General features: G+C 38.3%; 1 protein-coding gene across 8 annotated transcripts in view; it reads right to left on the bottom strand.

The window, feature by feature from the left end:
- Positions 1-14,270, bottom strand: part of nav3 (neuron navigator 3) — a 198,400-nt gene that overhangs the window by 113,649 nt on the left and 70,481 nt on the right. For all 8 annotated transcript variants that reach the window (XM_086200982.1, XM_086200974.1, XM_086200975.1 and 5 more), the window contains exon 3: positions 14,130-14,182. In XM_086200982.1, the coding sequence (XP_086057108.1) occupies positions 14,130-14,182 (53 nt within the window). The remainder of the gene's footprint in view (positions 1-14,129; positions 14,183-14,270) is intronic.

Here is a 14,270-nt window from a genome sequence, read left to right as displayed (position 1 = left end):
GCAATATTTTGTGAGTCTCTACTTTCTCTACAATAACCCCCCAAAAATGCTATCTTAACAGTAAAAAAAAATGATACCAAACTTTTCACTTTCCTGGTGCATTGCTGTCAAATCTTCAGCTTACACACATTTTGTGTTTGACTGGATGTTATCTGAAGGGTTATGTGTTGCACGACAAACTTTGCAGGTGTGCATTAGAAATGGTGCAGGGACCATTGTTTAAATCTCATTTTAATACATGTAACCAAACTTCAGGCTGCATTTGGCTCATTATGACAGACTGACAGATTTACTGACAGTGAACATGTTGCAGGGGTGATGTCACATGAGACTTTACTTTCTTACCCTGATCAGATACTAAAACATGGTATTGATTGGTTTAACATTAATCACCACATGGTAGTACTGATTTTTTGAGTTTTTTCTCTGATCCTTTCTATTCTGATTCTCGAATGCACCTATTCTGATTCTCAAATGCACCTATTAATTCTTCCTGACAACTAACATTTTAAGGTCACGGCCAGAATATACTTTATTAATTAGAGCTAGCCATCACACTGAGCTGATTTAAAATCCAAATATATGCTGACAAAGCCAAATATCATTAGCCACATCAAACGTCAAAGAAATGGCTGCTTTGGGTAGTTTACTACCCTGTCAGATCTAACACAAGCCCCCTCAAGCAAACAGACCACATGTCTCTTTGTCTGTTGCCTCAAAGCACAACGCTTCTCTCCAGATCAGGCGTCTGACTTACACTTGTGCTTCCCCAGCCTCATCCCAAAACAGTCCATTGATCCCTCGCTCACCCTGCCCTTTGCCGCAAGCAGACAGCTGCTGACAAATGAGTCAAAATGGGACAGAGCTTAGAGCAGCTGGCGGCAAAATTGAGGCGGTCTCAGAAAAAAGAAAGTAGAAAAAAATGCTTTTTCATCTGGCAGGAACAATTTTATGATATATTGATCACAGCGGCAAGCTCTGACTGAAGCCTTTCTTTCTTCCAATCAATGGTAAGGGTTATTATTTGTGATGTACATCTCACCCACTGAGATTGATTCAGTATGCATCTTAATACAAGTTCAATGATACAATGAATCTAAACATACTTTAAACAAGCAGTGATTTAGTATACAATTCAGCCCTGTTGAATTGCATTACAATGTCATATGACAAATATGATATGCAATAAAACAGTGGGAATCTACATTTGTACTCTCCAGAGAGGGAAAGAGAGCAAGAGAGAGAAAGGGAGAGAGAAGGAGGGCCAGAGCAAGAAAAGTATTTTTTCCCTTCTGCTCCTTGTCAAACTCTTGTCAAATTGGTTGTGTTTTTGACGCAGAGTGTTAGATTTAACTGTTTGTTTTGTATTGTTATTCTTTATTTTTTTGTAAATTGTAAACTAAACTAATGATGCAGTGTGATGCTAAACTTGTATTATATCTACTATAGAGCATTTAAATGGATAACTGTATTGTCCCTGTGTACAACAATTCAAGTAGGTTTGATTAATTGATGAAATCATGTCTGTCCCTGGACCTGCAGGAGGTGGTCTACCCCTTAAAGCTATTGGCAATGAGACATTACACTCTCTGCATCAATCTTCCAAAAAAAAAAGGCAGACATGGGTGTCCCTGATGAACAGCAAATTCAAAGTCAAAGATTACACAAAAGTCAAGCTGAGACAGCAGAAAGTTCGTCTCCTCATCTGTCCAGAAATAAAGTAAATCGTATCACTTGAGTTGAGTGCTTATAAATAGTTAAGTTAGATACAAGTTCTAAAAGTACCATTTCAGTTGGACTAATTTGTTTTGCTAACATACATATATCTTTACATATAAACCCAGTATGTAACCATGTATAACAACGGTGGTTGGTTGATACAAAGAATGACAGGAACATATATCAATACGCTCAGTGCTGCTAATTGTTTCCGTAATTCAATTCCATTTTTTTTCTGATACATTGACATCTTGATGCAATGGTTAATCTTTATCACATTAGTCATCCCTCATTTGAGAAACAATTTACATTTCAGCCTCAAAAATCTATTCATTTAACCAGCTCAGGTTTGAAGAGTTGATGTTTCCATCACAGATGTATTCATGTTATGAAAATCTACACAATAAAACCTTTGCACACGCACAAATCTATTTCAACTAAAATAACTGAGGCTTCAGTGACAAAATAATCTCCAAGTAGATTTTTTTTATCACATCGTAGCTCAAATTTTTGTACATAAATCCATACTTTCCTATGAGGTTCCTGATTGTTTAAAGCACTACTGTATTCGCACCGTCCACATGTAAACACACATGATGTATCATTAACATCACATGCCTACATCCACGGATGTCTCAATTATATATGATGGTTCATTTTCAGATGTTTATAGCATCAAATAACTTGGACGGCCTCCATGTGGCTTTGAGCATCTGCTGCACAGACAGGCCACATGTGTGTGAAGACTCTGTGTCGGCTGTGTGTCAACGAGTCGCTGAGAGAGAGGAAGAGTCACACAAAGATGTTTTATGGATTACAAAGACGAACCATAACAGTCGGGTTCATCTCTTCAGAATAATTTGCACCGCTGGAACCAGATCTCATTACCATTAAAGGTGACGATGCGGTCATGAGAAGTTAGAAAATGATGCAACACAAGTGCAAAGACAGTAATTGTTGTCATTTGATCTGCTTCCTTATTTCAGTTACTATTCTCAATTTAGTCTTCTGTCATTGACTACTCACTTGTAGTCTGGGTTACCGCATCAACAGCAACAGTATAAAAGAATAAGAGACCTTGAAGTTTCACTGCAATTGTAAAAAAAAATTGTAGAAATTTAGTACGAGAAAATACACGCTTATGCTGTATGTGTTTCCATCCACTATTTTTTTCAAGTGTTGCGAGCAAGTTCATTTAAATAAATCAGTAGGTTGTACAAAATTTCCAGTCAGGTGTCATTTACCACAGCAGCAGAGGACAGATGACGTAATTAAAAGGTGCATCTAAATAAATAAAGAGGAAAGGAGATGGGGAAAATACAACAAAAAAGAGCATTTGAAGAACAAAACAGGCATGGAAGGCAGCATGGTGGAGCAGTGGTTAGCACTGTTGCCTCACAGCAAGAAGGTTCCGGGTTTGAGTCCCGGCTCGGGCACGGGATCTTCCTGTGTGGAGTCTGCATGTTCTCTCTATACCTGCGTAGGTTCTCTGTGTACTCGGGCTTCCTCCAACAGTCCAAAGACATGTAAATGGGGACTAGGCTGATTGATACTCTAAATTGACTGTAGGTATGACTGTGAGTGTTTGTCTATATATATTTAGTCGCCAAGCGATGGACTGGCAACCTGTCCAGGGTGAACCCCGCCTCTCGCCCGAAAGCCACTGGGATAGGCTCCAGCCCCCCCCGCAACCCTAAACAGGATAAGCGGAAGGAAATGGATGGATGGATGGATGGAGCAGACATGGAAAATACTACTACTCCAGCTATGTGTGCCAGGACAAGTTCTGCTAATCGCCCACATATGTTTGTGAAGAGCACTACTCTCGGAGTCACATTTAAGTCACCTGATTTCCCAATATCATCCTTTATTCACTAAATCTGCTTTCATTGCACTTATATGTGTTGTCAATATTCCAACTCGTCCTCAAGCATAAAAACATTTGTAGGGATTTTATTGTTTTGAATTTTCTGTGTATATATTCAGGTATTTTTGCATGCAAATGTGCCTACAAACAGACTGATCGAAACCCGACCAATGACCGTTGCAGCTTCTGTGTCACTAGTTAGGGCAAACCTAAATGATACGCCATTTGCCAGATTATGAAAAATTAGAAAAGACCATATCTTTAATTTGTAGTCAATAACCCCAACCAAGTTTTTGGCTGTGTTGATAAACATATATTACCTGAAAGAAGAAAAAGATGTTATGATTAAACTAGGAAAAGTAGCAGGATTAGCAGATAATGCTGTAAATAGGCGAGAGGTTGATGTTCTTCAAGGATTTTTACCCTGCTGTCTCCGGTCTTCTCTTCACGTATGTACATGTTCATTGGCAGCCCGTGTAGGTAAAAATGTGTCCATCATTTTTAACATAACTGCAAGAGATTTGCCTGTCAGTCCCATCCTAGCCTGCTTCTCCCAAAATGGTCTGTGAGGTTGAGTTGCAGGCTTTCTGTTTGTATAAACTGCTGATACTTGCATGGCCCTGCAGCTGAATCTTGGTTTGCAGCCTTTTTAATAACCCTGGATAAAAAAGGCAATGTTTTCTACTGACCTATTGGATGAAACACTGCTTTTGATATTTGGTTCTTCTGAAAGTCAAAAATAAATAAGACATTTTAAAAGTGCATATTAAGTGACGATACAAGGAAAGATCTCCTACACGAAGAAATCATTCCAATTTCTATGATTTCATCAAGTAAATGTCAAACTATATCTTGCTATTGTATTATTCATCATTCTAAATCCTAAAGCAAGTTGTCAGACCTGGTAATTCAGGTGTGCTTGGTAGCAGGACATGATAAATCAATATTGGATCTTATAAAATGCCACGAGGAAGAAAGAATGAGCTGGACTCTTAAGTCTCTGGTTTATGTAAGCCTGGGCTGATAAACAAGAGCCGTCTGTGTGGACTCAGCTTCCATAAGAGGCCATGTCACTTCGCGCTAAGCAGCCTCAACTACATTTTTGGGAGTGAGTGTCAAAAACAAATCTGAAGCATGGTCATGAACCTTTGACTTCTTGAATACACAAAACACAGTTGCATCTCTTTCTTTGTAAGCCAGAGCCTACACAAGCCTTTTTTTGTTCAGGGGCTAAATATTGTGTGAGACGCTCAGCAATCATTTTCAGCCACATCACTTGCAATGTCACACTGTGGGTGGCGGAGGAGAATGCAAGGCAACTTGATTTTACTATGTGCAGAGGAGGCAGAGGGAAGCAGACGGTGTGAGTCAGGGTGGTTGGGTGTGAGTAAGCACCTATCATAACTCCCAACCTGTAATACTCACAGAGAATAAGGTAATGTAGGATATGCTAGCTGGGGCTTCACACTCAAACAAACAGTGCTAGATCAAAGATAACTTGTCCTTCACTGCTCCCCTTTTAACAAGCTGCCTCTTTGCTCCCTTTACAGAACATCTGCTGATGTCGTTCAGTTATAATGAGTGTTTAAATGCTTCCAATTGAGCTACAAGTGAGCCTGTAACAAGCCCCTGGGTGCTGCTGCTGAGCTGGATGCTAAACATGTGAGCGGGTCAAGCCCTGAATCCAGAACACACACCTCTTATGAAATGAAAGCAGGGGCTTGCAGGGGAATCAAGACGGACCTCAAAGAAACCTCACAGAGGCAACCAATTAATTAATGACTGCATTAAAAGCAAGTCTTTGCGATGGTTTCCTCAGTTTTCATCACTACAACGCTCCTTTCAAAACACAGGAAATGATTTCTTTTTCAATATGAAGGCAAAATACAAAAATAACGATGAAAACTAAATTACCCAACAGTCTTAAAGTATTATTTGAGTATTCTTAACCCTTGGACCTTTTCTGATGTTTTGGGGTCGATATGATTAATACTGACAACAGTTGTAGTGTCCAATATTGAGTTAGAGCACTACAAGTGCTGCAGCTGCAATGAGTCATTTGTAATAAATAATCAGTGCTTGTTTTGACCACCTACAGAATGTATTCTCAAGAAACATTCATCTGGTATCTTTACAAACAGTTATGGACAAAAACAAATGATCAGTGTATACTAGGGACAGACACTACTACACAGGGAAATTTGTCAATGGATATGGTAGTTAAGAATATAAATATCACGCAGTCTTGTTATCAGTGGAAATTACAATATTTTACAATGGTTTTGACAATGCTGTGGTTTAGGTCAAGAATTAGGTTGAGGCACCAAAAGCAACCAGTCAAATGTTAGGGAGAGATTGTAATTTGGGTCAAAATTAAAAAAAAAAAAAATTACAATAGCTGAAAATGTCTATTTTTTATCACTGTGTAACACGTCTCCAAATATCAAACATCTTGCGGACGAATTGTATCTTGCAGAAGGTCATGTTAGTGATGAGTGTTTGGACTGGGATGACCATTTCAAGTCAAAAAGCTAAAGAAATTCTAACACAAAAAAACTTTACGGGAAGAAAAATATTGTTCACATAGTGGAAAGTGAACACTGTCACCTGAATTCAGCCTTTAGACAGGCTTACTACATGTCTCTGGTAAGACACTTTTCATTATGTTGTCACCCACTTGTTAAAAAAGGGTGTCATTCGAAAAAAGAAATGGCTGCTCTTTACTTTACATGGACTATTGCCCTGCTGCAGGCGTTTCAATGTTGTATTTAATATTGGGCAAGTTGATATTTGCTTATTTATACCCCAAAACAACGAGGAAATGGGTCCAGGTTAAAAATACTGAAATGATCCTTTAATATTCGGTGAAAGCTGATTCTGAATTCAGCATGAATCCAATCTCACCGTGAAAAGGATACCATGGAAATCCCCTCCTGCTTGCATGTGTTGGGCTAGTTTGCTGTTTGCACCTGCAGACAGGCTGCAGAGGTGGTTTTAGAAACTGACAATAGCTTTCGTTTCCACTGGAGGAGGAAGATCCTTCACTTTTCAAGCTGCCTCTTAAGCCTCTAGGTGGTGAGGGTTTGATACACATAACAGGACTATCAAGTGTTGACATGCTTTTGCTATTTTTGGCCACGTGGATGCAATGGAGGCAAGTTGTAAACACAGAAAAAAGTTGATAATGCAAACTCTGCTCTCTCAGTACATATCCAGGAGATATTAACATTAATTGGGGCTAATAATGTTCCCCTCTACAAAAGATGTAAAAGCATATGTCCTCTCTCTAAGTCTCCACCAGCTCCAGAGACAAATACAGTATCTGGCAGCTCAGCAGCCACCAGCTAGTTGCTTGCTTTGTCTAACTGGCACATTTAGTGCTGCCATTGTACAATGTGCTTATCAGGGGTTTTTGCTAAACAGCTGCTCCATATGGAAACACAATAGATGCGAACAAACCTAACAGTGTATCTTTGTGCTTTAACTGTTTTTCTCTTCATGGCCAAAAAAATTGATTTCCTGCCTCGACATTTGACCAAAACTTTTCTCACTCTTTATCCATCTTTCAGTTGATTTGGCCTCCTCTTGTCCATCCAGTATGAAGACTGAACAAGAATTAATTACACCTCCTAATCAGCTAAATAGTTACAGCAGTCTAAAGTGGCCATCTGCCTCTAGCCTCTTTGGACCATTCGCTGCCAATTGCTGGGCTTTCAAAACGACATCAGGGATGTTCCCATCATCCATTTGTCTGTGTACTGGAAATCTAATTACTGTTGCCACAATACACAGCATTTTACTGAGCTAACACTGAAGGAAAATAGACAGGTGCTGTTTCAGTGTTGATATGTAAAGACACATCAATATTTTTGACAAAACTAAAACCAGCTGATGCTTCTGATAGCTTGGTTTGGCAGACAGCTGCGCTTGTAGCATAAAATCACCAACCTGAAGAATAATGTGCCATATATGCCAGTTGGTTTGATCTTCCAGAAAACAAGATCAGGACTCAAATTAAGAACATGATAAGTAGCAGTGATTGTTATCAGTGAGCAGTTCCAGAGATGGGGCATCAGGTCGATGATGATGACGATGACGATGATGATGACACTGAAGCGGTACCTTATTTTTTGCATTTTGTCCTTGTTAGTTTCATCATACTTTGTCATTGCCATCCTGTTTTTGTTTTGTCAAGGCCTGCTCAATCTTTATCAAAAAGAAGCCAAATCAAAACTTAATCTAAAAATGTTGACGTGGTCTTGTTTTAGAAAACTGAAATATTATTACGGCGTTGTTTTAGAATGTAAAAAATTAAATGGATACAAATTTCATTCAAAACTGTGTACATTTAAGTCTAGTTATAATGGAAAGCTGTCCACATTAGTTCAGGTTTTAGTCGCTAGCAATTGGCTTTCTTTCTTTGTGGGGCTTGTTTACTTTTTTCAGGTTTTTGGGTAGCTGATATTAATTTAATTTTACTCTTAGTTTTTGACAAAAATGCACATCAGTTTTTGTCACATTTTAGTCACTTGGATATCATTAAACAAGTTTTTGATTTGATGAGTGTGTGTTTTGTTATATTTAATCTACAAATACAGAAACAGAGTACTCAACATAGCGACAAAATTAACGCTAATCTACCTTAGCTTGTGCTGCTTGTCAGTTTGTCTACTGGTGGGCTTTTAGAGTCTCAAAGAAACACGAAACTCAATTAGGCCTCAAAATAGAACACCACGTCCAAAACTGCTGCTTTGGCCAAAATAAATACGCCAAAATTTAGAGCTCCAATTGTTTATAAACTGTAGCTCAATCAGGTACTCGATGATTATGTTGCAGTAGTTTGTATATATTGTCGTATGACAGCGAACATTTAACTACTTCAAACTGAGCGTCCCCCCATGACCCTTAACGGATAAGAGGTATAGATAATGGATGGATGGCTGGATGGTCATTGAACATCCAAAGCCTGATCTTGCTAGTAATCCATGACACATCGAAAAAAACAAAACAAATTAAAAACAACAACTACACACTTGACTTTAAAGGGTTGAGATGTTTCTAATCCCACCTAGGGTGTTTTGCTGACAGATGTTGCATCGTTGCACTTACGTAACATGTTGACAAGTGTTTGTTTATTCCTGACACCCACTACTGAGAAACAAAACAACACACACATTCCCAAACCAACAAAGTGAAAGTGCACAGTCATGCATATATCAGGGAAACGCTCTGAGGTTTGCTAAAGATTTCTGTCTATAATGAGGTGGATTAGTGTTGCGAGGCTTTAACATTTTCTGCTGAATGGGCCTCTTCTGCCATCCCTTGCCTGCCATTCTTCTGTTTGAGCTCGAGTCTTCAGAGAGATGAAAAAAAAAATCTGCATTCAAACCTGGGTGCTCATCTAATTACTTTGGATGTCTGCACAAATGTGAGAAACTGCACAGTCAGAGGGCGTGAGGTTTGTCACGAGGGGGAGAAAGACTGTCAAGTGTGTCATGAGATGAGTGAGACGTTTGAAAAGCTGTAATTGGAAGAGTTAAACAAATGCTTTGTAAGATTTTTTTTTTACTTTAAATGCGGCGATGATGTTATATTGTATACGAGACATGCATCTACACCTTTTGTGCTCAATCCCAAATCAGGAAAACCATCATCATGTATACATATACAGTTTTTTAAAACGCTACACAAAAAAACAGTAAAACACCTAAGACATTCTAAATAAGAAAATATTCCAATGTAGGTGAGGTATCTAGAGGATATTTCATTCATGATACTGTTAACATGCAACATAATTCCACTTATGACCTAAGACACACACTTGTATTAGCCTATAACTGTACATTTTACATCATTGGGATACATTGTTTTAGTGCTTATCTTACTAATATAGCAATATTAACCTCAGACAATTCTCTGAGTAACATGCTACCATACAAATAGCATTTTCTGATGATGTAGAAGTACACGGTTTGACGTTACATTATTTAAGGGAATTGTTGACACCTAATCTGCTTTATGGCAGGGGCAGCAACTGCCTTTTATTTCCATGATTTATCAATTTATCATTTAGTATGTAAAAATGTAAAGAACACTCAAAAAAAAAAGGAAGATCTGCACAATATCCCAGGGCTCAAACTAGCATGTTCATTCAACAGTCCAAAACCTGGGTAGTACAAAAAGGGTAGTATATTTCAAATCTCCTCAACAAGTGAGGGGAAATCGATGCATATCACTTGTTTATTTGTCCAATTTCAAATGAACAAGAAAAAGTTGAATATTTTGTCACCTTGACTTGGAAATTTGAGATATGCTACCATTTTCTGTTTTTTTTATTGAAAACAATAATCAATGATTGTTGATGAATCTCATTATTAAACGTACTCTTGATTTTCTATCATATGAGCAAAAAAAAAAAGCAAAACATTAAAACGTTCGGAAATGGAAAATGTTTAAAATTATTGTATTTAAAAAATCAACAATTGAGCAAATTTTTTTTAAATGTTCTTTTGACAGACTTATCGATTAATTGTCATAGAGTGTCTTGAAAACTCAGCTTGATGCACATTGTCGTATATATATATATATATATAGGTTTTATTGGCAAAATTCCACAGGGAACCGCACTCATAAAATGGACATGACTGTGTGTCTTTATGACTTTGCACTGCTGCATGTTAACAGGTTTATTTATGGAATATTCTTAAAGTGTACAAACTGTATTCAAAATATTGTCTTGTTTAGAACACATCTATGGTCTATAATTGTGTTACCGTCATCCATGTAAACATCATTAGTGATCTGACTACTACTCTGTCTACTCAAAAAGTTTTACAGGGAAAAAAAAAAACACATACACAACTCCTTTAAACTTGCTCCGATCCATTATGGAATATATGGACATATTACATTTATTCCATAGACCTTGGAGGAAGTGAACCTGTGTGCATTTCAAGTTCCTCAATGTAACAAAGGTCAGACTCTTTTACATATTGTTCTTGATGAGAGCAAATTAAACCAAGCAGAGCAGGGATAACAAGGAAGGAAGGGCTAATAATTCAGAATTCCATTCTTCGACACTGCATAATCCCCAAAGCCCTCTGACTAGCAAGAGATGATACCCTTTGACCTTATATTAATAATTATGTCAAAGCCCGTTGAAGGCGAAGACATGGCTGGTTGCTTGAAGGTTATAGATCTAATCATAAACCATACCTTCCACTGATATAATAAACTACTTTTCTATACCATTACACTCAATGACCTCACCAGCCAAGGGTTTATGTTGAATAACCTCTACAGGAAGCACCTTCTCTCACAGTGTCAACACGACTTTGGCAAGTGTATTATGAAGGAAGATTATCTGAGAACCCTGCAGATGCTGGTCTCTGCTCATAAGCTTCTAGCAGCTGCTTCGCTGGCCTTGGCCCAATCATTAGACCGGCAGCGACCTACCAGTTAGAGAAACAGGCTTGTGACTTGAGGATTCAAATCCCAAATGTAAGGAAAAAAACTGTGGTGAGGAAATAAATCAGACTCATCTGCCCGTCTGCTGACAGCTGCTGCTACTGCTACTGTGATGTCTCTGGCCAAGGCGGTTAAGCTCCAGGTGTTGGGTGGCCATTGGATGGTTTCCAATGTATATAGCTGCTGTTATCAATGAGCAGCCAAAAGAAAAACAACAACAATAAAAGCTCATGTTTCGGGCTGTACTTTGCTCCGTTTTTGAAACTTTTTTTTTTTTACTTTTCAGAAAAAAAGAGGTTAAAAAAGTACAGATACATAAGTATCACAACAGCAGCTATATTCTGCCTCTTTTCTTAAAGATATCACTTGCTAATTCACCAAAATTCGGTGTTCAAGATCATGGTATCGTTTTTAAAAAAAAAGTTTATTACATTTTTTAATGTTAAAAAAGAAAACAAGCACACACATGTACTGGTATTAACATTTGAAATGACATTATTTGCAGTGTGGTGGGTATGGGTTCTCCTATTTTTAATTCAAGAATGTTATATTTTGAAGGTCATACCCTGATGCAAACTTAGCACGATGCCATCATTTTTAAGTGGTTGGGTATGAAACTTGCTTTTCCTTGCTTTAGGATGCATGTGTAACTTATTTCCTTCCTTCTGTAGCCCAGCTAAAAGCAACCGTGCTTCCTTAAAGTTAAGTTTTCCCAAGCTGGCTGGACCCTCTGTTGTCAGAGCAGGTGGTGGATCAATGGGCTTAGTAATCGAGTGAGACACACACACACACACACACACACACACACACACACACACACACACACACACACACACACACACATGCAGAGGTTGCTGCCATATCCAGCCACATGCTTGGGGCACTGCAGCAGCTCACCCTTAGAGACCAGTAGATTCAGTATAACCACCATCACTTCATGAGATAAGATAAATAAATGTTCAGGGAATTGGTCTCTTGCAGCAATGTTAAGGGTTATCAGGGTTCACATGACCTAAACATGTTCTTCCTTCCTTATTCCTTAAAACTATACAGTGTGCTTCCACTGCAGCTGGCCTCACCACCAAAAGAGTTGAATGTGTAAAAAACATACTGGTACTATTGGAAAAGATTCCTTGATTCTCCTCAGATGTCCCTTGGGAATACAGCAAATCCAACCTTTGTCTGGAGGTCCTGTGTTTAACTAACCAGCTGGGCCACACTGGGACAGAGTGTATTGCAGAGATAAAATGCAACAGTAAATGTATAAACATTCAGATATCAAGCTTTAACACCCTTTCGGGACCCTCCCTGTCTTACTAAGAAAGCAGCTAAAAAGCTTTAGTCACTTTTCATGGCAAGATGAGGAGATGCCAGTGCAAACCAATGCTGCATAAACACTTAGTCAACTCTCGTTAAACTGAGGGGTCATTATCTCACAGTGACGACAATCAGCAGTTACACAGCCCATCATCTCATTAACGGAGGGGAAAACGACACCGCCAGCATCACTTGGCCGCATGGCAACCATTATCATTGAAAATAGCAGCGTAAGTCAAATATTTTAAGCTTTTCATAGTTGTAGAACCTGGTTGTTGCGGTGTCATTACTGCAGGCATCGCCATCTTCAAGGCCTGTTGAGATGATTAGGTCAACAACTCGTACAGAACATTTTTGAGGACCTCAATTCTGTTATCAGGCCTGTTGTTGGTTTGGTTTTGTACCATTTTTTTTTTTTTTTTTTTACAGATAAATGAATATTACAAATATTTTAACCAGTCATACTGCTTCTGTGTTTATACACCTGTCACGCAGGTGTCCAACACCTTCAAAAAATTCCACACAGAGCAGAATGGGTAGAAGATAATGCTGCTTAAGGCTCAGAGGTGTTTTTCCAAATGACTGAGAAAGCTGCATTCCACATGTGGGAACATTTTGGTGTTAAGCCAAATGCACCATTGAAACTGTATACATCATTTGGAATTGTAACAACCACAAACACCTTTAATTCTTTGCCCATGTAGCTGAACGAAACATGAAATAATACAAAAAAAAGCTTGATCTTTCCTTTTGTCCTGCTGGCCATTACGTAATTTTTACATCAACAAATAAAATAATTTGGATGAACTAGGATTGTGATGCGGCAGGTGCCCCTAAACTCCTGTTGACATTCTGAAAGTAGGTCGCCATTCTAAATAAGATCAAAAATAACGATTTTTTTTAATGATGTGTGAACGCGGTGGTTTGAGGTCAATTTTAAGCAGAAATAACACTTGGTTAGGGTTAGAAAAACATTGTGGCTGGAGTTTAGGTTATTATTTCTTTAAGGTTGCATGACTTTCATCGTCATGGATATAACTTGGTTGACTCATGAGGCCATTTTATGCTAAATCTGTCATCATTCTGCTGCACTAGAAAAAAGCGCTCCAACAGGTTTGTATTTCAGTTAACCAATCATAATCACTGTGCGCGTTGTTAAACCCAGGGTGCAGCAACGGAGTCCTTTCAAAATAGCAGCAGGTGCTCTGTTCTGAAAACTCCTAACTTGCATTGTGTAACTGTAAAAATGGCAGTACTCAAAAAGGGGGTGTTGGGTGGAGAGGGCCAGTTGAAATAATCGCTCAATACAAGCCTACACTCATCATGTTGGTCCAGTAAACTAGACTAATAATTCAGTGTTGGACATTTGAAACTCTTGGAAAACTGCTTGGCAACAGGATATGAACGTCATTAAAATATGTGATTTCAAAATTAAACTTGCAGTTGAAAGTTCAAACTACTTAAGTACTCAAGTGTCAATGTACTTAAATCTCTTACTCACAGGATTAAGACAAGACTACTGACTATATTCACCTGGAGTTTCCAGGTGATCAAGAAATGCATTTTTAGTCATTCATACCAATGATGCTCAAATGATGTGCGGCAGTCAGTAGCTTCAGTATAGACCAAAAAAACAAAAAACAAAAAACACCTGACAGATGTAGTTTGTCACCAGCTACATGTAATTCCTGAAATCTAGGAATTTAGCAATACTTGAATCATATTTTAAAGGTACATATAAAGGAAAATTCAAACTCACCATTTGCGTCTGACTCCTAGGGCTGCCATTGATATCCTCCACCTTCTCATTTGCTGAAAGGAAATGAAGATTTTTTTACAACTGTCCCCTTTATGGAACTTCAACATCCCAGTGTCCGGTGACTTTTAAGTTAAGGTGTAA

Source organism: Aulostomus chinensis, chromosome 4 (assembly GCF_037954235.1).
Source record: "Aulostomus chinensis isolate RoL2024-O1b breed Wild chromosome 4, RoL_Achi_v1.0, whole genome shotgun sequence".
NCBI classification, from domain to species: domain Eukaryota; kingdom Metazoa; phylum Chordata; class Actinopteri; order Syngnathiformes; family Aulostomidae; genus Aulostomus; species Aulostomus chinensis.
This window is presented reverse-complemented; position numbering and strand designations above follow the sequence as displayed.